Source organism: Danio rerio, chromosome 21 (assembly GCF_052040795.2).
Source record: "Danio rerio strain M-AB ecotype USA chromosome 21, GRCz13ab, whole genome shotgun sequence".
Lineage (NCBI taxonomy): Eukaryota > Metazoa > Chordata > Actinopteri > Cypriniformes > Danionidae > Danio > Danio rerio.
In genome coordinates, this window is record NC_141041.1 from 2,854,539 (window position 1) to 2,877,771 (window position 23,233).

Sequence of the window (23,233 nt, forward strand, 5' to 3'; positions counted from 1 at the left end):
ATCCAGTTGTTTTACTTTAATGGCTGCTCAATAAAGACTGATGCATAATTCAGCATTGGACTGAAACAGTCCCTTTGTGGGTTCAGCAGTACTGGCAGAAAGACACACAACAGTTTTTTTTAAGATTAAAACAAAATACCTAAAGGTGAGCAAACTCGTTTATCTTAATAATTATTATAGATAGTATTCTCAAATTAAAAACTACCATATTGTCATAAACTACTACAAATGTGTCTGAAATTAAAGTAAACAGCGCCATCTAGAGTAACATCATATTCACTGCCAAACTATTAGTGAAGTTATTCTGGTGATTTCGATTAAATCAAATGAATCTTTAATGCAATAGCGCTTTTACAATGTAGATTGAGTCAAAGTACAGTTTCAGTTCAGTGTAGTGTGAATGTCTCTGATTTCGATAACATTAAAAAAGTTTTGATGGTAGAATTAGATTTTTTTATGTTTGCCGAACAGTTCAAACAGGCTATTTTAAAAAGTCTGTAAATAAATGATGGTTGCTTGTTTATCACGCCTTTAAGTCTCCAGTTTTGCAGAAATAAACGATTGTAATTTATAGATTTTACAATATACATTCAAAACACTTGTGAACAAAACACGAAAATTAACAGATTATTTTACAGTGTATATCTTTACTGTAAAATACACAGTAATTTTGAAAGCAACAATGACACTTTAAAATAAAGTCACATACCGCATAGCTTATGGAGTTAGATTTGTTTCTTTATTATTAAAAAATTAATAAAAAAAACTTATGTCAATTATAATAAAATATTCTGGATTGCAAAAAATAAGCAATTGTCCTATTATGCAGTTACCACAATTTTCATTGCACACTCATTAATTTTGCTTTCTTTTCGGCTGTCATTTATTACACATCTAGAACCTTTGCTGTGTTAATTTTGTCTTGATTATTCAAACATATGAAGTTTTTGACCAAAATTAGGTACCATGCAATTTATAAAAAAAAAAGATTTTAAATAATGACATTTAAAAAAATTCACACTGCAAAAAATAAATTATTGCTGTTTTTTGCAGTTACCACCAGATTGATGTGTGCATAATAGGACAATTGTTTATTTATTGCAATCCAAAAGATTTTATTATAATTGACAGGGTTTTTTTATTTAACTTTTTTATTTTAAATCTATTCTTTTTTAATTACTACATTCTTAACTTTTCTTTAAAACTAAATATTTTTGATTGAATAATAAAGAAACAAAACTAACTCCATAATAACTCTCCTATATCCGTTTGGCATAATATCTTTGAAACACAGTCCCTCCTCTGCTGTCCAAAGCCACGCCTCCTATATGGTGCATGAATGCACACCTTTAAGATGACATTAGACATCCACTAGATCATGGCATTCGCCAGTTAGAAAAACTTTATAGTACTTCACAATACTAAAATTCTCAATGAAAACTGTATTATATCAGCATGTCTTCAGTTGTTTAGTAGCAGAACTTGTTATGTGCAATATTTCATGCATGTAAGGATCGCTGGTCTCACTCTCTCACACGCTTTGTCCTAAAGCGACTACTGTATGCTGAGTGTTTGGCTGGTGGCTGCAGGAATTACAGTTATTACTAAGCCATACTTGCATGCTATTTCAGAGTGAATCGTCAGAGTAGCGGTGAGCAATATAGGGAGCTCATCACAGACTGTCATAGATCAGAAATGACCCAATGTGAATATAAAAGCATTTTCAGTTAAAGGGCACCTATGGTAAAAAAAAATCTACTTTTCAAGCTGTTTGGACAGATCTGTGTGTTGGTATAGTGTATAGACCGTCATACTGGGGTGATATGAACACACCCAGTCCTTTTTTCTTCAATTTAACTACAAAAAAAGGGTCGGCCAATTGGAGCCGTTTTCAAATCAATCGCACCATTACGTAGGTGTGCGATCCCCCCGCCCACCGAATTGATTGACAGCTGGGCGCATTAACATGTTCCGGTAGTCGCGTGTATATGTCAACAAGACCAGACAGACATACGCAAAGCAGCCGGGAATAAAAGGTCTGTTCTGTTCGCTAGGATTAGCACTCATCATCAAATGTGGTTTAGAGTGAGTTTCACATGTTTAACGTGTTTTAAAACAGAATATGTGTGTAATTAATTACAGCGTTTTAATTCAGCTTTACTTCATCAGCACAGCCGCGTGTCAGAACAATTATAAAAGAAGACGCTTCAATCCCGGTTTGTGGAAGTTAAATCAGGTTTATTTTGTACATTAGCATAACAGATATCCACACAGTACTTGACGTGCGTGCGTGTGTGTGCGCGCGCGTGTAACGATATTGTGTGTGACTCATCAATGCAACTTCACAATACTGATTAGTAAAGGTTAGTTCTTACTGTAGTATCTCACAAACGCTACGTGAGACCTCCTTCCTTTAAGTCTGTCTGTTGTCTGACGCAGCTGAGGGAGGAGGCATGTAGAAATAGTGGGCGGGAATAACTCGTCTTAAAGGCGCAGTACGACAAAACCACCCCCTGCTGGAAATCAGTATAAAACAGCATCTTGTAAAAGGTATAATGAAAAATCTGATGGGTATTTTGATTTGAAACTTTATATATATCTAGAGACGCAAAAGACTTGTATTAAATCTGAAAAAAGGTGTAACCTAGGTGCCCTTTAAGTAACGCAGGCTAGGCGGAATAGACCGCCCTATTTACTGATGTTCTGTTGTTAAACTAAATATAAATCTGCATTATTGATGCTGTAAAAGGACATTATGAAGCTGAAAATGATCACATCAATCTAACACCGGGAGTTTTTAGTGGCTGAACAACACTTCTGTGCGTATAACCCATTCATAACAACACAATCTACATCAGCTCTGCGTGAACAAAATAATTTCAACATAATATTACCTGTCTAACAGAAATACTTCAGCCATGGTGTCTTCCTTCCTCCAGCGTGTAAAACTCCAATAATGATTCAGGATTTTGACTGTGGGGCACGCATGCACGTACAAACAGCGGATCAGCATGAAAGGCTGTGCAGATGTACAAATATACATTTGTTGACAGACAGTTTGAGCTACTCATTAGAATTATGGCAATTATCGGGCTCACAAATTTGAACAAGATTAATTTTTTTCTTATGCCTCAGAATATAAAAATACATGTAGTAATTCTGGAACGTGGGGCAAGGCAATGGCACAGTAGGTAGTGCTGTCGCCTCACAACAAGAAGGTCGCTGGTTCGAACCTCGGCTCAGTTGGTGTTTCTGTGTGGAGTTTGCATGTTCTCCCTACGTTCGCATGGGTTTCTTCCAGGTGCTCTGGTTTCCCCCAAAGTCCAAACACATGTGGTACAGGTGAATTGGGTAAGCTAAATTGTCCGTAATATATGAGTGTGTGTGTGAATGTTTCCCAGAGATGGGTTGAGGCTGGAAGCGTAAAAACTTGCTGGATAAGTTGCCGGTTCATTCCACTATGGCAAACACCGGATTAATAAAGGGACTAAGCCGACAAGAAAATGAATGAATGAATTCTGGAACGTATTGATAGCGCTTCACTTTTTCCACATTTTTTTATGTTACAGCCTTATTCCAAAATGGATTAAATTTGTTTATTTCCTCAACATTCTACACACAATCCCCCATAATGACATTGTAAAAAAATTGAGTTTTTATTTAGCGGAATATATAAAATTAGAGGAATTGGGTAAGCTAAATTCTCTATAGTGTATGAGTGGGAATGAGATTGGTTGCAGCTGGAAGGGCATCCACTGCATAAAACATATGCTGGATAAGTTGGCGGTTCATTCCGCTGTGGGCAACCCCTTGATTAATCAAGACTGAGCTGAAAAGAAAATGAATGAATGATTTATATATATATATATATATATATATATATATATATATATATATATATATATATATATACACACACACAGTGAGAGTAAAAAGTATTTGATCCTTTGCTGCTTTTGTTGGTTTGCCCACTAATAAAGACCTGATCATTCTGTACTTTTAATGGTAGATGTATTCTAACATGGAGAGACAGAGTATAAAAAAGAAAATCCAGAAAATAACTTCAAAGAATATATATTAATTGATTTGTATTTCATTAAGGGAAATAAGTATTTGATCCCCTAGTATGCATTAGGAGTTCTGGCTTTCACAGACCAGTTAGACACTCCCAATCAACTTGTTACCTGAATTGAAGACACCTGTTCTAACTAAACACCTGTGTGAAAGACACTTGTTCACAGAATTAGACAATCAGACAGATTCCAAACTCTCCAACATGGTTAAGACCAAAAAACTCTCTCAGGACCTCAGAGACAGGATTGTTGACCTGCACAAATCTGGAACGGGCAACAAAAACATCAGCAAGATGCTGGGTATTAAAGTAACAACCATTGGTGCAATTGTGAGAAAATTTAAGAAGTATAACCTGACCATCAATAGACCTCAGTCTGGTGCTCCACAAAAGATTTCACCTCGTGGGGTAGCAATGATCATGAGAACTGTGAGAAATCGGCCTGCAACCACACAGCAGGAGTTAGTGAATGACCTCAAGGCAGCTGGGACCACAGTCACCAGGAAAACAATTGGCAACACTTTACGCCGCAATGGATTAAAATCCTGCAGTGCCCGAAAGGTACCCCTGCTTAAGGCACATGTGAAGGCCCGCCTAAAGTAAACAAACGTCTGTCCGCTGTGCTTGCAAACAAAGGCTGTGCCACCAAGTATTAGGTGCTTTTGGCTAGAGGGATCAAATACTTATTTCCCTCGATGAAATACAAATGAATAAAAATATTTTCTTTAAAGTTATTTTCTGGATTTTCTTTTTGATATTCTGTCTCTCCATGTTAGAACACATCTACCATTAAAAGTACAGAATGATCATGTCTTTATTAGTGGGCAAACCAACAAAATAAGCAAGGGATCAAATACTTTTTACTCTCACTGTATATACACAACAGTTCTGTCTGGTTCTCGAATCTGATTGGCTGATAGCCATGATATATTTAAGTAATATCAGCACCTGTACAGCCTCTTTACCCTTTGTGTATTACTCCGCCCACATACAGCCAGCAGAAAGCAGACACTACACATCTAAAGTTTGAAAGATGCTTGCTCAGCTGTTTAACTGTCAGCTTATGATTTGAATCCAACGTGAAAGAAAGAAGTTCCTCATACAAAAGGGTTTTTGAGACTCTCCATGTTTGATTTTGTTTTTATATACACAATTATGCCGTCAAACTGTTGTATAAACACAATATTACACTCGTAGCAGTGCAATATGGCTGTATATCGGCACTGGTGGGGGCACTAGGGCACTAGACCTGCGGCCTTGTGCCAACGAATGCCTTCCACCAGTGCCGATATACAGCCATATCGCACTGCTACGAGTGTAATATTGCTCATATATATATATATATATATATATATATATATATATATATATATATATATATATATACACATATATATACATACATACATACGCACGCACACACACACACACACACACACACACACACACACACACAGCATATCTGTGCAATCCACACATGATCTTGTCAAATATGTCGATGGCAACTTTGATCACTTGGACAACTTTGCACACATTTTTTTCTCATGATATCGCAGATTAGACAAAATGGAGAATCTCTTCCCGCATGACGAGCACTGATGCAGCTTTTTCCCAGAGTGAACTTTCTGATGAGCTTTCAGGTTTCCTGAATAACTGAAGCTCTTCTCGCAGTGTGAGCACTGATGTGGTTTCTCTCCGGTGTGAATCCTCTGGTGAACTTTCAAAACCGATGAATAACCGAAGCTCTTCTCGCAGTGTGAACACTTGTACGGTTTCTCTCCAGTGTGAATCCTCTGATGCGTTTTCAACGCGCTTGATGAACTACAGCTCTTCCCGCAGTCTGAACACGTGTACGGTCTCTCTCCAGTGTGAATGCGCAGATGAACCTGTAAATTTTCCATGCGTGAAAAGCTCTTTCCACAAGAAGAGCAGCAGTGAGGCTTCAGTCCAGAGTGAACTTCGAAGTGCTTTCTTAGGTTTGCTGCAGACACAAATGTTTTCTCGCACTGATCACAGCTGAACGGCTTCACTCCAGTGTGAATGCGCTGATGACTATTGAGGCTGCTTTCAGTTTTGAAACTCTTTCCACACCGAGCACACGCGAATAGTTTTCCTCCAGTGTGAACATTTAGATGTTGAATGAAGCTTCTTTTCTGAATGAAACACCTCCCACATTGAGTGCACGCGAATGGTCTTTCTCCGGTGTGAATCCTCATGTGCTCATCATAGCCTCCTCTGTAAACAAAACTCTTTCCACACTGATCGCACACGAATTGTTTTTCATCAGAGTGATTTTTCAGATGTCTATTCAGGGATGCTTTCAGAACAAAGCTCCTTCCACATTGAGCGCAGGTAAAGGGGTTTTGTCCATCGTGAATCCTCATGTGATCGCTAAAGTTTCTTTTGAGATTGTAACTCTTTCCACATTGAGCACATGTAAACGTTTTCACTCCGGTGTGGACACGCGTGTGATAACTCAGATCTCTTTTGGCGGAGAAACTCTTTCCACATTGAGCACATGTAAACCCTTTTCCTCCGGTGTGAATCCTCATGTGCCTCTTAAAGGATGATTTATTCATGAGCGTCTTTCCACAATCGGAGCAAGTAAAGGATGCTTTGACTTCACTTTCTAGTGTAGATTCTTTGATTAAATTCTCTTCAGTCTTTAAAGTGGGAGTATATTTGGCAACCTCATTTGTGAAATGATGATCTGTTTGACTGTGAAGTGCTCTGTCTTCATTCGCTTTCATCGGGTCTAAAATCAACATATTCAGAGTGTTGTGAGGATGTAAAATACAACGAGAAAAGAGAGAAGAATAAATAACAGAAAAAAAAGATTCCAGTACAGCCAGATTTGAGTGTGTGTGTGCGCATGTAAAGGTAACTGGGTCAAAGTATATAATCAAGACATAAAACAACATAAAAATGTACAGCATACACTCACCGGCCACTTTATTAGGTACACCTGTCCAACTGCTCGTTAACGCACATTTCTAATCAGCCAATCACATGATGGCAGCTCAATGCATTTAGGCATGTAGACATGGTCAAGATGATCTGCTGCAGTTCAAACTGAGCATAAGAATGGGGAAGAAAAGGGATTTAAGGGACTTTAAACGTGGCATGGTTGTTGGTGCCAGCCGGGCTGATCTGAGTATTTCAGAAACTGCTGATCTACTGGGATTTTCACGCACAAACATCTCTAGGGTTTACACAGAACGGTCTGAAAAAAGAATGTATCCAGTGAGCGGCAGTTCTGTGGGCGCAATCGCCTTGATGATGCCAGAGGAGAATGGCCAGACTGGTTCCAGCTGATAGAAAGGCAACAGTAACTCAAATAAGCACTCGTTACAACCGAGCTCTGCAGAAGAGCATCTCTGAACACACAACACGTCCAACCTTGAGGCGGATGGGCTACAGCAGCAGAAGACCACACCGGGTGTCACTCCTGTCAGCTAAGAACAGGAAACTGAGGCTACAATTCACACAGACTCACCAAAACTGGACAATAGAAGATTGGAGAAATGTTGCCTGCTCTGATGAGTCTCCATTTCTGCTGACACATTCAGATGGTCGGGTCAGAATTTGGCATCAACAACATGAAAGCATGGATCCATCCTGCCTTGTATCAGCGGTTCAGGCTGGTGGTGGTGGTGTAATGGTGTGGGGGAGATTTTCTTGGCACACTTTGGGTTCATTAGTACCAACTGAGCATTAACGCCACAGCCGACCTGAGTATTGCTGCTGACCATGTCCATCCCTTTATGAGCACAGTGTCTCCATCTTCTGATGGCTACTTTCAGCAGGATAATGCACCATGTCATAAAGTGTGAATCATCTCAGACTGGTTTTCTTGAACATGAAAATGAGTTCACTGTACTCAAATGGCCTCCACAGTCACCAGAGCTCAATCCAATAGAGCAGCTTTAGTAAAAGGTGGAATGGGAGATTGGCATCATGGAAGTGCAGCCGACAAATCTGCAGCAACTGCATGAAATCATGTCAATTTGGAGCAAAATCTTTGAGGAATATTTTCAGTAGCCTGTTGAATCTACACCACGAAGGATTAAAGCAGTTAAGAGGCCAAAAGGGTACTAGTAAGGTGTACCTAAAAAAGTAGCCGGTGAGTGTATATAACAGTAGAAAACATTATCCATGAAGATTATTGAAGTTGTATGAAAAATGAAGCAAGAATATCATCTAGAAAAAATAAAAAAAGAATAATAATACGGTTATTGATCCACAATAACAATGCTAATATTGGTAAACTTAATATTTATAACAACAACCATACTAGTTTTGATAGTAAATTACAGTAAAAATGACAACAATAATAATAAAAGTTGCAGCAATAACAGTAACAACAATAATAGCAACATCAACAACTTCAATAATGACATGATAATGAATATTGATGACAATAATAACGAGAAGGCAACAGGAAAAGGACAAGTCAAAATAGTAATCAGGGCTCGAAATTAACCTTTTTGCTTGGTAGCACCGGTGCTCCTAACTGAAAAAAATGTAGGTGCATCAGCCAAAATTTAGTCGCACCCACCAATTATAAGCACCGTTACTACAAGTTTTAAATGACATATTCATTGCATTTAAAAATCAACAGTAATCAAACTAACAAGCAAAAAAAAAAAAAAGAATTATATATGTATATATATATGGATATGCATGCGCAAGGAAAATATGTCTCAACGAAATCCCGTTATCACAAGAAAATACATTTTATAACATAACCGAGTGAGCAAAAGACACACGGAGCGCTCACCGGCCCTGCACACACTGCCCGACATGAATGAATCTGTTAATGATATAACTGTGCTGTTCTCACGGGTGCTGTCTGATATTGCACTGATGCTTTTGACATATACTGTACCTTATTATATGCATACTTCATGTTAATAGCAACACCGGTCTCTTCATGAGTAACGCTATTAGTTTACTCAGTGCAAGCCCGTTTGCGATGGTGTACGTGGTGTTACATTTGACATATAGCTGCCACTTGCACGGCGGACAGCATCTGGCGATTATATGAAGGATTAAACAGAAGCTCTCGTGCTAGATGTGGCAAACGGTTACCTGAAAACTCCATCCCACAGACTTTTCATAGCAGACTTGAAGCCAACGGAAGTCTTTTATCCACTCTTGGTAAAGTGTAGATGGTGGAGTAACATTCAGCACATGATCACTAGTAAGATGTGTCATTATTTGTAACTTTAGATGCCATGGTTTCTAAATCAAAATCTGTCAGTGTTATCTTCATTCTCATCTTCGAGCGCTGAAGGTAGGGGTAGGTCTCTGTCATCCCAAGCCAGAAGGCTTTGACTGAGTGATTGACAGGTGATCTTTAAGTACAACAGCAGTGGTGGGCCAATAAGAAGAGCGCGAAGGCGGGGCAAGCATTATGGCCTTGGCTTTGTTTACTGCAGCAAGTCGACATGACAACTGTTTTAAACCATACCTGAGCGCTGCGTTTCACGTTTCAAGTGCAGAGATGCATTCTGCATGAATGTCTCCCAAATCCACGCATGTGGTGAACATTTTGCAGTAAAAACTGGTCGCACACAACAATTTTATGCACTCGCACAAATGCTCCCAATTATATTTTGAGGTCGTATAGATAAAATTTCAGGTATATATTTCACATTTCGAGCCCTGAGTAGTAATACTAAAAGTAGGAGTAGTATTAATAATGAAGATATTACAACTCAATTAAAACAAATATACATGTCAGTTTTCATCTTAATGTTCCTCATCAGTCATTAAAGAGAAAGAATAAATACACAAACCTATTTGTTCCTCCGTCTCTTCCTCTTTTATTCTGCAGGGTTCTTCATCAATCCCCATCTTTACCATGTCAGTTGCTTCTCCTGCAGTAATTCCTCCTATTTGGGAAGATCACAGATCAATAAAGCTGCTTAACCATTATTTCTGTACAGTATTTCGACATTTTTTTTCTTTATATGCTCTCAAAAGTGGTTATTATTAGATTATTATTAGTCCAATACATGTGAGAGTAGAGTGGTTTAAGTCACGTCAAGTCGAGGTTTATTGTCATTCTGCTACATGTGCGGACATACAGAGGAACGAAAATATGTCTCGCAGGACAACGGTGCTGCATAAATTAATCATAAATACAACACAACACTAGATATAAGAGCTATTTTAATAAACCTATGCATAACTAACATATACTATAACATACTTTGTTGTGCAGGATATTGTGCAAACAAGGTATTGAAAGTTTTAATATTGAGCTAAATATTGTTATTTAAGGTTGAAGCAAGCTGTGCAACGTGATTGTGGTACATTTATAGTAAACATTGTTTTCTGTGGAGTTGAGGGCTCTAACAGCCTGAGGGGAGAAGCTGTTGAGTAGTCAAGCCGAGCAGGCTAAAACCTAGACTGTAAGAAACACCAGCTAACAGTTATTTCAATTACTAAAATCTATTTTATCCACTAAAAATGACTATAGTATTGCAAATGATCAAGTTAATCAAACAGTTAGTACGGTAAAGTCTAGATGGGATACAGCTGCAGATACTCACAGCATTCATTCATTCATTTTCTCTTCGCCTTAGTCCCTTTTTTAATCCGGTGTTGCCACAGCGGAATGAACCCCTAACTTTTCCAGCACGTTTTACACAGCAGATGCACTTCTAGCTGCAACCTATCATTGGGAAATACCCATACACTACGGACAATTTAGCCTACCCAATTCACCTGTACCTGTATCTATCTATTTATCTATCTATCTATCTATCTATCTATCTATCTATCTATCTATCTATCTATCTATCTATCTATCTGTCTACCTACCAATCTATCTATCTATCTATGCATATGTTTTCGATCTATAAATATATATTTTTAAGTGGTTTCAAACTAAAACTACCTCCATAAAGTTTGTCTTCAAACTTTATTATCTAGTTCTCAATATATATTGCTGTTGGGGTAGACGTTGATAAAATTTAACTAATAGATAATTTCAGAAATAATATAAATAATTCTTGTTAACTTCCCGCCATTGCTGTATCTCTTTCTAGCAATAACCAGCAATCTTCCTTATAAGTGAGTTTATAGTAATACAAACAAATGGTTCAATACTGTAGTTTTCTACAACTATAGGATATATTACACTACAATACACAACAGTTAACTGTAGTAAAAAATAAAGTATACCGCAGTAATATTTAAGGTTTATCAGTTCACTATTAAGTGACGTAAATACTATATTTATAAACAATATAATACACTATTGAGATAATGATGGTTTTATTTTCGCACATTCAGACTTTCATCTCAATAATAACAACATTTCAGAAAAGTATTATTTGCCAATCCTAAAGAGTGAAATCATAATTGGAACCAATGACTATCAAAGTAACGTTAGAACACTGTTCAAAGTGCTAATGTTGTTTTGAAGTCATATTTACAAGGGTTTTTAGTCTGAATATTCAATGTACCATGGTAAACAATATATGGAGCGTGTCACTAAACGAATGTGCGAATATAGTACCAACTTTACCTCAATAAATCATATTAGCAGCTAATGACTATCAAAGTACAACAGCGTTCAGTCAATTAAATTGTGCTAATGTTGTTTTAAAGTCATACTACACGCAATTTCAGACCGAATATTCAAAGTAACGTTACAATATAGGAACATTCACAAATTGTCACTGTTCAAGAATATAAAACCAACTTTACCTCAGGTAATACACTTTACTGTAGTAAGGTTGCAAAACAATATAGTATTTATTGATTACGTATTTGTTCTTGTGTGTAATGAGGATAAACGGAATATAGTTAGCGGGCTTTTACTTGTGATACAAACACATTACAATGCCGAGCGTTATCTTCAACACGGTTGTAAATAGAGCGAGAAATGACATTATATGTTGAGCAATCTTATCATTTGAAATTGATGAGTAACAGTGAGTGGCACCAATGATTTAAAGGGTAAGTTACTTACTTTCTTTCATAACATCGCATCTGTAGCGTCTTGTGTTGTGTGCATCACTTAATGGGCTCCGTGTATGTACATAGCCGAGTAGTTCCTCTCCATCACCTGGTATTATCTCTAACCCAGGTGTGTCCGATCTCGGTCCTGGAGGGCCTGTGTCCTACATATTTTAGTTTCAACCCCAATTAAACACACCTGAACCAGCTAATCAAGCTCTTACTAGATATACTAGAAACTTCCAGGCAGGTGTGAAGCAAGTTGGATCTAAACTATACAGGACACCGGCCCTCCAAGATCGAGTTTGGACATCCCTGCTCTAACCTAATAAAACTGAAACGAATATCATCAATCTCTCGTTTAGTCCATTTATCAGCTTTATCTGCTTATTTTAAGTGAAGTTTATGTATAAACATATTTCGAGAGGATCACGTGCTTATGATTGCTAGCGGCTGGATCCGCATTATCCAATTCACTATGCTCCAATCAGATGACTCCTTAACTAGTATAAATACCCTGGGTTTCATTCCTTTGGTTTCTTCGTTTTGAAGAGTCCCCCCTTCCTCCCCTACTTCTTAGATGGGTGACACGGTGGCCTAGTGCGTAGCACTGTTGCCTCACTGCAAGAATGTTTCTTGTGTAGGCTTTATCAAACCAGCAGACATTTCTGTGTGAAGTTTGCACTTCTCCCCGTGCTCACGTGGGTTTCCCCCGGGTTCCTCCCACCGCCTAAAAAACATGCAATTAAGTTAATTGAATAATCCAAATTGGCACCATAGATATGCTTCTAGTACGTAGTTATCTTCAAGAGCAATCACTTACTGTGCATTGGTTACTACAGCAGGGGAGTTCTCGAGATCTACCTGAGCTCAAACTCCCTGGGCTCGAGGATCTCATGAGCTCAGGGCTCTCTCTCCCGGGACAGCATGCCAAACAAGCTTTTATAATTAATCATCAGCTAAGTGTGAACTCTTGAAACTTCTTTAGCATATTTTTAAATTACTCTTTCACCCCAGTTCGTTTATGTAGCTTACCCAACACAATCTCACGGCAATTCGTAACTTTTTCATTTAGTGGCTAATTCGTATGAATTCGTACGATCTAATTCGTACAATTTAGTACGATTTGCTTTTCCCCCAATGACGGTTGGGGTTAGGGGTGGGGTTAGGTGCCACGCCTCCTTTTTAAAATCGTATAATTTCGTACGACTGAATTCGTACGAATTAGCCACTAAACTGGCAAAACGTAAAATACTTGCGTTTTCTCGTGAGATCAGGCTGGCTTACCCCATTTAATAGTCTTTCTTATTATTTTTGGAGGCCCTGTTGCTGTTGTCTTTTGGTGAGAAATCTAACCTTTAAGTTAAATTTTGATTAACATACTTCACTGTCGCAGGGCCAGATCAGTTTACATACTTCTCGCTGCTTGCACATGATCTAAGAGCAGGCCCGTGCAGAGACCGTCCAAAGGGCATGTGCAGGATAAATTTTTGGAAGAGCGGGTGGGGGGGAAAGGGGGTGCTGCTGCTGATCTGCAGAGTTATCGCGCGCGTACTCAAGAGCGGTGTTGTCGCGCGCCTACTGAAGGGCGGGACCGAAGGTGTGCCGCGTCGCGGGGGCACTTTCTATCCAAGACTAAAAAGGGCATGTGCACTGCACAGGTTGAGCCCTATGTGTGCACGTGCCTGTCTAAGAGAGATAATGATTGAAATCTATTGAAAGTGAAACTGAAAGTGACTTAGCAGTGAACACACATTATGATGTTTCCTTCCGGTCACTATTTTGACTAGGTAAAAAAACAAATTTAATCAACATATAATTAAAAGAGGCTTAAAGTTTGTAAGGTTATTTTAGTAAACAAAAACTAAGACTAAAACTATTGGTCAAATAACACATTTTTGTTAACTGAAATAAAAAAAACAATAAATAAAAGATTAAATCTAAATGAAACTGTCAAAAGTCACTCCAAAACTAGCTGAAACTACTTTGAACAGGTATAAAACCTAATTTAGCCAACATGATATCAAAGACACTGAAGCGTTTCAAAGCTGCATATCATCAGCGTATCACTCGCATGTCAGCTCATAGACAAACCAGCTGATCGAGATGACTTTAAAATACTTCAGTGTCCCTCTATGAGTGGTTACACTCAGTAAACAGCGATGAGTTTGGTGAACTGATAACCTTCACGGCCAATCACAGTCATTTCTGTTGAGCACGTGAACACAATGGCAAATCAGCCCTGTTTGAGAACATGCTCAACAGCACTTAGATGTTAGCAGGAAATGGACAACTTTTAAATTTCAGTATTGATTGATAGTGAATTCGCAGGTTTGTTAGGGTATTAAAGGTGTTTTCTGTCACTACTCATTTAGCCTGCATTAATACATTGTGTAACCTGCACGATTAATCATTAAAAGATCAGGATCTCAACACCCACGCAACTTCAATTATAAATGATGCTGATTTGCATGTTTATTAATCCTCAGAATCGCTGCATTTAAATCTGTGTTTGAACAGTCAAGAAAGAGATTCAGTCTTTAGTCTTTTGGAGTTATGAACAGTCAAATAACACAGCAGTACTGGGGGAACAGCTTATATAGTTTAGATAAAACCACTGATGTTTATGGTGAAGATTTAAAACATGGTCATAAGCATTTAAGACGCTCAAGAATAAAAGTTGTAGGCAGCAATTACATTATTTAACCAATACGTGGCCATCAAAAAGACTCCACTGAATAACCGTACAATCACACTGAAAGTGGCGAGAGCGTCCAAGGTGGCTCTGGCCGCCCTGGCGACAACGCTGTCTGCCTTCAGCGGAGTCGTTCAAAGGAGTTGTTGCAGCATATCAGTTACATTCCTGCATAAAACTTGTTTATTTAAATATATATATATATATATATATATATATATATATATATATATATATATATATTTAAATAAATATATATATATATATCAAATATATGATATATATATATATATATATATATATATATATATATATATATATATATATATATATATATATATATATATTTATATATATATATATTTATTTAAATATATATATATATATATAAATATATATATATATCATATATTTGAGATATATATATATATGATATATATATATATATATAATATATATATCTCAATTTATATATATATAAAATATATATCTCATTTGATTTTGTTTTTATATACACAATTATGCCGCCAAACTGTTGTATAAACGCAATATCACACTCGTAGCAGTGCGATATGGCTGTATATCGGCACTATATCGGCACTATATATATATATCTCAAATATATGATATATATATATATAAATATATATATATATATATATATATATATATATATATATTTATATATATATATATATATATATATATATATATATATAAATATATATATCAAATATATGATATATATATATATATATATATATATCAAATATATGATATATATATATATATATATATATATATATATATATATATATTTATATATATATATATATTTATTTAAATATATATATATAAATATATATATATATATATATATATATATATATATATATCATATATTTGAGATATATATATGATATATATATATATATATATATATATATATATATATATATATATATATATATATATATATATAATATAAATATCTCAATTTATATATATATAAAATATATATCTCATTTGATTTTGTTTTTATATACACAATTATGCCGCCAAACTGTTGTATAAACGCAATATCACACTCGTAGCAGTACTAAGGCACTCGGCTGCAGCACGCCTCCCACCAGTGCCGATATACAGCCATATTGCACTGCTACGAGTGTGATATTGCTCTTATGTATATAATTTTCTTTTTAAATGTGAGTGATGGATCTGATTTGAAAGGATTTCTTTTTTTAATGCAATGTCAGGCAATACATGCTTATTACTCATTTATTTTGAATGAAATGGTTGGTTATATAATTGAGCAAAGCCTTCCACATGAAGATCACTGATACTGCTGTTCTCCAGTGTGGACTTTCTGATGATATTTCAGGCTTCCCGAAGAAATGAAAGCTCTCTCACAGTGTGAACACTGATAGGGTTTCTCTCCGGTGTGAATCCTCTGGTGCTTTTTTAAGTGGCTCGATGAACTGAAGCTCCTCCCGCAGTCTGAACACACATGAGGTTTGACTCCAGTGTGAACGCTCTGGTGAATCCTTAAATTTTCCAGTCGTGAAAAAGTCTTTCCGCAAAAAGTGCAGCAGTGAGGCTTCAGTCCGGAGTGGACTTTCAGGTGTGTGCTCAGGTTTGATGCATAAACAAATGTTTTATCGCACTGATCACAGCTTAACGGCTTCCCTCTAGTGTGAGAGAGCAGATGCTCTTTGAGGACGTTTTTATATCTGAAACTCTTTCCACACTGAGAGCAGGCATACGGTCTTTCCCCGGTGTGAATCCTCATGTGTGAAACCAGCTTTCCTTTCTCGGTGTAACTCTTTCCACATTCGGTGCATGTCAATAGTCTTTCCCCAGTGTGAAATCTCATGTGTCTGGTGAGATCTGAATTTTTTTTGTAACTCTTCCCACACTCGCAGCAGATGAACGGGCCTTTGGCTCCAGCTTTCCTTGAATTGAAAGTTTCTTCAGTCTGTGAACTGGCTTCATTTCCGACTTCATCTGTGGAAATATTAGGTTTATTTAAGTGGGTGTTTGTCTTCATTCAGTCCAAAAATCTATTAATTAAATTAACGATATTAAATAAGCATAAATGTGAAACAAAAAATGGAATCTGTTTAATTTTATTAAAAACGTATGATCTAGGGTACGTCTTAATCTTTCTGACATGGAAAAACAATTGTGTTCTTCATTCTCCCTCAAAGGGGAGATATCTTTTTTTTACTTAATGTTATCCAATGTAGGGTGTTCTTCCTTTACCTCCTTGAAAGTTTTTTTTTTTAGATTTATTTTTGGCCTTTTTGCCTTTATTAGATAGGACAGTATTGAGACAGGAAGTGAAGGGGGAGAGAGAGAGAGAGAGGGGGTAGGGTAGGGAAATATCGTCGAGCCGGGATTCTAACTAATGTGCTATTGCGGCATATGTCGGCGCGCTAACCACTAGGCTATTGCGCCGACACCTCCTTGAAAGTTATATGGGAGAAGGACTGTGGAACAAATTTTAGTGAAGAAGAATGGCTTGCTGTCTGTTCTGGCATATTTTTCAAAGGGGCCACAATATCAAAGCATGAGCAAAATTTGTAATTCTTTTACAGAAATTATTTAACGCCGGTTCGTCTAAATAAGATATTCCCTAATGTTTCTCAGTGTTGTTTTAAGTGCAAATCCAATGTTGGTACTGTGATGCATGTATTCTGTGACTGTGACATGATTAAGACATACTGGAAAGAAATCCACAAATTAGTTCAGAAGATTATAGGTAGACTTTTTGCCCTTTCTCCAGCAGTTTATCTTCTGAATTGTAAAACTGCTCTACAACTTAGTCATGGACTAGAACAGTGATGGGCAAACTCGGTCCTGGAGGGCCGGTGTCCTACACAGTTTAGCTCCAACTCTAATCAAACACACCTGCTTATAGGTTTCTAGTGATCTTGAAGACACTTGCTGTTTCTCAATTCCAAGAACGCAGAGAACGGACTTGCGTTCTTGTGGAGAGCGGTCTTGCCAGGTGTCCTCGGAAGAACGAACTCGGGAGACCGCGAGGGCAGAGAACGCGTCCTTTGAGAAATGGGATGCTGCGTTCTTCCTGATGGTCACGTGACATTCACGCGTTTTAAATGGAAATTATTTAAACATAACAGCACTCATACAACGAGTTATTGTTTCCCCCCTCTTCAAAATATATACTTTGCATAAAAACATTATCAATATACACTGCACAATATAAATAAAACAGATTTTAATACGAATTTCGGCAAGCAAACACCCTTAATGTGTTTATTCCTTTATTAAGATGTTCATGGTAATGTTTAGTTTCACTGTTTCATTTAGGGAAACTCCTGAGGTAAATAAGTGATATCTCTGAACTTTAATAATAAATCTAAATAAAATGCAGCACTTCCCAACTCCAGTCGCAATGACTTCTGGGACTTCTAGAGCGAGTTCGGTGCTCAAGTCTGCATCAGTGCGTCCTCGATATCAAGATCAACATCAGGGAAGTTTCACGCGTCCTCTGTACTTGCAGTCTTGAGTATTGGAACTGAACTTCACGAGAACACGAGGACGCAAGACCGCTGAAGAACGCATATTGAGAAACAGCCATCGATCAGCCTGTTCAGGTGTGTTTGATTAGTGTTGCAGCTAAACTATGCAGGACACCGGCCCTCCAGGAACGAGTTTGCCCACCCCTGGACTAGAATCTGTGTTATACTTTTGTACATATCTCGCAAGAAAATGTATACTTTTGTTGTGGTCCTCTCCTAACATTCCTTCTGTCAATATGTGGATAAATCAGAATTTCTTACCCTTGGAAAAACTGACTTATGACTTGCGTCAGAGATCGTATGATTACTGGCATATCTGGAATCCTCTATGGGAGTTTTTGGAGAATATATATATATATATATATATATATATATATATATATATATATATATATATATATATATATATATATATATATATATATATATTAAAACCATTTATTATTTTTAAGAGAAAGAAGTAAAACACAAACCTGTTTGTTCATCTGTCTCTTCATCTTTTATTCTGCAGGGTTCTTCTTTAATCTCCATCTTTGCTATAGTATGTCAGTTGCTTCTCCTGCTGTAATTCCTCCTGTTTGCTGCTTCTTCAGCTGTGGGAAGATAGGAATATTCCTCAGCATTTGAACTCTAATGAAAGTAAACAGTGATGGACGAGTGACGATCTGTGCAGGTTTAAAGTTGACCATAGATTAAAAATCTCTTTTCACAAGATGATAAAGATGCATTTAAATGGTCAAAAATCCTTTTTTTGCATGTATACATTTATAAAGCTATACTTTTGTATAATATTTATGCATAAAAATGACAAATTAATATATGAGGTGTATCCAATGCAGCATTTTAAAAAATGTAGGTGTAATCTTCGACTCTCTCATTAAATCTGTCACTAAATCTGCATTCTTTCATTTACGCCGCATTTCCCAACTGCGTCCCTTCATCAGTAGCAAGGATGCTGAGACTGTCATCCATGCATTTGTCTCCTCACGCATCGACTACTGTAATGCTCTTTTCATTGGCCTGCCTGCCAGCCTCATCTCCAGATTACAGTATATTCAAAACTCTGCAGCTAGAATACTCATACCAAACGTTCTGCTTTTATAACCCCAATCTTGTACGACCTCCATTGGCTCCCAGTTGCATATCGCATTAAATTCAAAATTCTCCTCCTTGCATTTAGATCCCTAAATAGCCTAGCTCCCTCCTATCTCTACCCTTTACACCCCAACTCGTTCATTTCGTTCTGCTGACTCTGACCTTCTTGCTGTTCCTCTTTACCACCTCTCTTCAATGGGGGGCAGATCATTTAGTGTTATTGCACCCAAACTCTGGAACTCTCTACCCCGCTCACTCCGCTCTGCTAATAATCTCTCTGAATTCAAATCCTTACTTAAGACTCACTTATTTTCTGAATGCTTCACTTCTGATCTGCCAAACTGACCCAGCTCTGCTCATTTGTCTCTTAGGTCTTGTTTGTGTAATTCCAGTTTGTTATATTTGACTTCATGGATGTTTGTTTATCTTTTTGTCGCATTCCTTGTAAAGTGTCCTTGAGCTCTGGAAAGGCGCTATATAAATACAAATTATTATTATTATCTATAATAAATGTGATGTTAATCACAATATAATAAATTGTTCTCTCTTATGGCTGCCATTACCAGTCTGACACAGTGTTTTTAATTGTCTTTGTTAATTCGATTTCTTTAACTCTACTGATGAATACACATACTGTATATTAGTATTTGTATAGTATGTGTACTCTAATGTCTCAATTAATCACATTTATACTCAATATCGCCGACAAAGCGTTTAGATTTTACAATATTTATATGTCATATTACGACGAAATGAAAGTCCAGCCTTCAGATATGAAGATATTAACGTTAATTTTGTAAAACTCCGGCTGGTTTATGTGTTTTGGATTCATTCAAATGAACCGAGTCCTGACTAACTATCTTATAATAAGTAATAAAGTGAATGTACTTACAGTAGTAAATACAGCTGATTTAGAGCATCGTGAACGGCTGTGTTTCACTTCTCATGTTTATGAGCGTTTCTTGTCTTCTTCTTCTCGTAGACTCGGATGTTCGTCGTTGTTTCCGATGCTCGAGCGCCACCACTGACGGTAACCGGGAAAGTCTAGAAGGGACACAGCTTGGGTTTATGTTTGGGGTAAGGGTAGTTGCTAATAAAATACAATTGAATGTGTAGTTTTATCATTAATATTAATAATACTGTATAATTACAGTTTTAACATTATTGTGATGGTTGGGTTAAGGTTGGGCTAAGGTTAGGTGCTAATAAAATACAATTTAATGTGTAGTTTAATAAATAATATTAATAATACTGTATAATTACAGTTTTAACATTATTGTGATGGTTGGGTTAAGGTTGGGCTAAGGTTAGGTGCTAATAAAATACAATTTAATGGGTAATTTCATAAATATTATGAATAATACTCTGTATAATTACTGTTTTTACATTACTGTGAGGGTTGGAGTAAGGATAGGTGCTAATAAAATATAATTGAATGTGTAGTTTAATAATTAATATTAATAACACTGTATAATTACTGTTTTAACATTACTGTGATGGTTGGGTTAAAGTTGGGCTAAGGTTAGGTGCTAATAAAACACAATTTAATGGGTAATTTCATAAATATTATGAACAATACTCTGTATAACTACCATTTTTACATCACTGTGAGGGTTGGGTAGGGGTAGACGTCAATTAAATATAATTAATGGATAATGTAATAATAAATAATATAGATAATTATCATTAACTTCCAGCTGCAGCTGTATCCAAGCAAAAGAACCTGATCCACATTATTATACAGAAGTCAGAAATAAAAGTAAAGAGAAAAGTTCTATGTTATTAGTTTAGCTTATATAAAACAAAATATTTAAGTGTGAAAAATAAAAGTAGCTGTAATTCATTTAGAAGTCAGCCATTTAAGTTTATTGACTATTAATCTAAATCAGTGAATCTCAAACTGTGGTACGTGTACCACTAAGCAGGGGTGGCCAACCCTGTTCCTGGAGAGCCGCCTTGCTGCAGATTTCAGTTGCAACCCTTATTAAACACACCTGCCTGTAATTATCACGTGGTGTTCAGGTCCTAATTAATTGGTTCAGGTGTGTTTGATATGGGTAGCAAATGAAATCTGCAGGAATGCGGCTCTCCAGGAACAGGGTTGGCCACCCCTGCACTAATGGTACGCAGGCTTACTTAGTGGTACCCGGAGGAATCAAAGTAAAATATAATAATTAAAGTAAAAAAAAATGAACACACCTTTAACCCTTTGATGTATACGATAATCGTATATCTGTCATTTGAAGCTAATTTCCTCCCCATATTTGTAACAGTTGTTGGGGCGTACCCCTTATTTTTATATCCCATGTTGACAGGTAAAGTTTAACAACTTGCTTTTCTGACACAAATAGCCTACTCTAATGTGCAGTAAGCAGATCTAATATCTAAATTAAATATTTAAATCCCATTAATATATCTAAAATACAAGTTAATGTTTAGATTTCAAAGATATACAAATAAGCCATGTATACATGCATCATATATTTAAAATATTATCAAAAAGAGATTATATATGAATATGATGACATATAGCCTATTTATGAGGTATTGAGGTTTTCAGAGATATTCAGGTTTTGATGATTAGACTACTTTATGAAAATACTTTACATTTAAGTACTGCCGTTTTTTTTAAATTTGTGCCATTTTAATTACTTATTATTTTAAAAGCACATTTTAATTTAAATGTTGACGTTTTATTTATTTTTACCTGTAAGCACAGTACAGGGTTTTTTCAGGCTGTTTTTTTTTTTCAGATCTTACCTCTCTGACAGGTCATTCAGGGTGTCTTGGAGGGGAGAGGTGTCCAACCTACAGCATCTAAACACTGGGGTACCTCAAGGCTCTGTTCTTGGACCACTTCTCTTCTCCATTAGGATCAGTCATCCAGAAACATGGATTCTCCTACCACTGCTATGCTGATGATACCCAGCTATACCTCTCTTTTCACCCTGATGATCCCTCGGTTCCAGTTCGCATCTCAGCCTGCCTGTCAGACATTTCACACTGAATGAAAGATCATCATCATCTTCAGCTGAACCTCGCGAAAACGGAAATGCTTGTAGTTTCTGCCAACCCGACTCTACACCATAACTTTTCAATCCAGATGGATGGGGCAACCATTACTGCATCCAAAATGGTGAAAAGCCTTGGAGTAATGATTGATGACCAACTAAACTTCACTGACCACATCTCTAGAACTGCTCGATCTTGCAGCTTCACACTCTATAACATCAGAAAGATCTGACCCTTCCTATCTGAACATGCAGCTCAACTCCTTGTTCAAGCTCTTGTTCTCTCAAACTGGACTATTGCAACTCTCTACTAGCCGGGCTTCCAGCTAACTCTATCAAACCTCTTCAGCTGCTTCAGAACGCAGCAGCACGAGTGGTCTTTAATGAACCTAAAAGAGCACATGTCACTCCGCTGCTCATCTGTTTGCACTGGCTGCCAGTTGCTGCTCGCATCAAATTCAAAGCTCTGATGTTTGCTTACAAAGCGACTTCTGGCTTTGCTCCTTCTTATCTGCTCTCACTTCTGCAGATGTATGTGCCCTCCAGATCCTTGCGTTCTGTGAAAGAACGTCGCCTCGTTGTTCCATCCCAAAGAGGGATGAAATCACTTTCTCGAACTCTCGCATTCAATCTGTCCAGTTGGTGGAATGAACTCCCTAACTGTATCAGAACAGCAGAGTCACTCGCTACTTTCAAGAAACGACTAAAAACTCAACTATTTAGTCTCCACTTTCTTTCCTAATCTGCAATTGTGGCTCCACCACTAACTACAAAAAAAATAAAAAATAAATAAATTACTAATGTTTTAAACTTGCCTACAGCACTTATTCATTGTTGCTCT

General features: G+C 36.9%; 3 protein-coding genes and 3 long non-coding RNA genes across 10 annotated transcripts in view; 3 read left to right on the forward strand and 3 right to left on the reverse strand.

Annotated features, from left to right (window-relative positions):
- LOC147838686 (uncharacterized) overlaps positions 1 to 23,233 on the forward strand; it is a 1,589,207-nt gene that overhangs the window by 764,544 nt on the left and 801,430 nt on the right. The window lies entirely within an intron of this gene.
- The window catches only part of LOC147838694 (uncharacterized), a 200,245-nt gene that overhangs the window by 146,488 nt on the left and 30,524 nt on the right, over positions 1 to 23,233 (forward strand). The window lies entirely within an intron of this gene.
- Positions 1 to 23,233, reverse strand: part of cert1b (ceramide transporter 1b) — a 355,936-nt gene that overhangs the window by 70,239 nt on the left and 262,464 nt on the right. The window lies entirely within an intron of this gene.
- si:ch73-299h12.4 lies at positions 721 to 12,135 on the reverse strand. Of its 3 annotated transcripts, none has more exons than XR_015519798.1 (4): positions 12,060 to 12,135; positions 9,874 to 9,969; positions 5,528 to 6,827; positions 721 to 921 (listed from the first exon to the last, which is right to left on the reverse strand). XR_015519798.1 is itself a non-coding variant. In XM_087300534.1 (3 exons), exons 1-3 carry the CDS (start codon positions 12,067 to 12,069, stop codon positions 5,584 to 5,586), a joined length of 1,350 nt encoding a protein of 449 aa, XP_087156660.1. In that variant the 5' UTR covers positions 12,070 to 12,135; the 3' UTR covers positions 5,181 to 5,583. The 3 variants fall into 3 exon arrangements, 1 of the variants encoding a protein (XP_087156660.1); XR_015519799.1 differs by having other exon boundaries at positions 721 to 1,020; positions 5,460 to 6,827; XM_087300534.1 differs by lacking the exon at positions 721 to 921 and having other exon boundaries at positions 5,181 to 6,827.
- si:ch73-299h12.6 lies at positions 16,004 to 20,354 on the reverse strand. Of its 2 annotated transcripts, none has more exons than XM_087299095.1 (3): positions 20,274 to 20,354; positions 18,760 to 18,916; positions 16,004 to 16,745 (listed from the first exon to the last, which is right to left on the reverse strand). In XM_087299095.1, exons 2-3 carry the CDS (start codon positions 18,815 to 18,817, stop codon positions 16,075 to 16,077), a joined length of 729 nt encoding a protein of 242 aa, XP_087155221.1. In that variant the 5' UTR covers positions 18,818 to 18,916; positions 20,274 to 20,354; the 3' UTR covers positions 16,004 to 16,074.
- Positions 20,363 to 23,201, forward strand: LOC147831717 (uncharacterized). Its single transcript, XR_015519884.1, has 2 exons — positions 20,363 to 20,458; positions 22,135 to 23,201. It is a non-coding gene; the product is annotated as an uncharacterized LOC147831717 (long non-coding RNA).

What these genes read in the sequence shown, in the direction of transcription:
- si:ch73-299h12.4 (XM_087300534.1), bottom strand. An exon ending in AGAGACGGAGGAACAAATAG is followed by an intron (nt 6,828 to 9,873) that starts GTTTGTGTATTT and finishes TGTTGATTTTAG; the next exon opens with ACCCGATGAAAGCGAATGAA.
- si:ch73-299h12.6 (XM_087299095.1), bottom strand. Translation starts at nt 18,817, where the DNA reads ATGGAGATTAAAGAAGAACCCTGCAGAATAAAAGATGAAGAGACAGAT. An exon ending in AGAGACAGATGAACAAACAG is followed by an intron (nt 16,746 to 18,759) that starts GTTTGTGTTTTA and finishes ATATTTCCACAG; the next exon opens with ATGAAGTCGGAAATGAAGCC.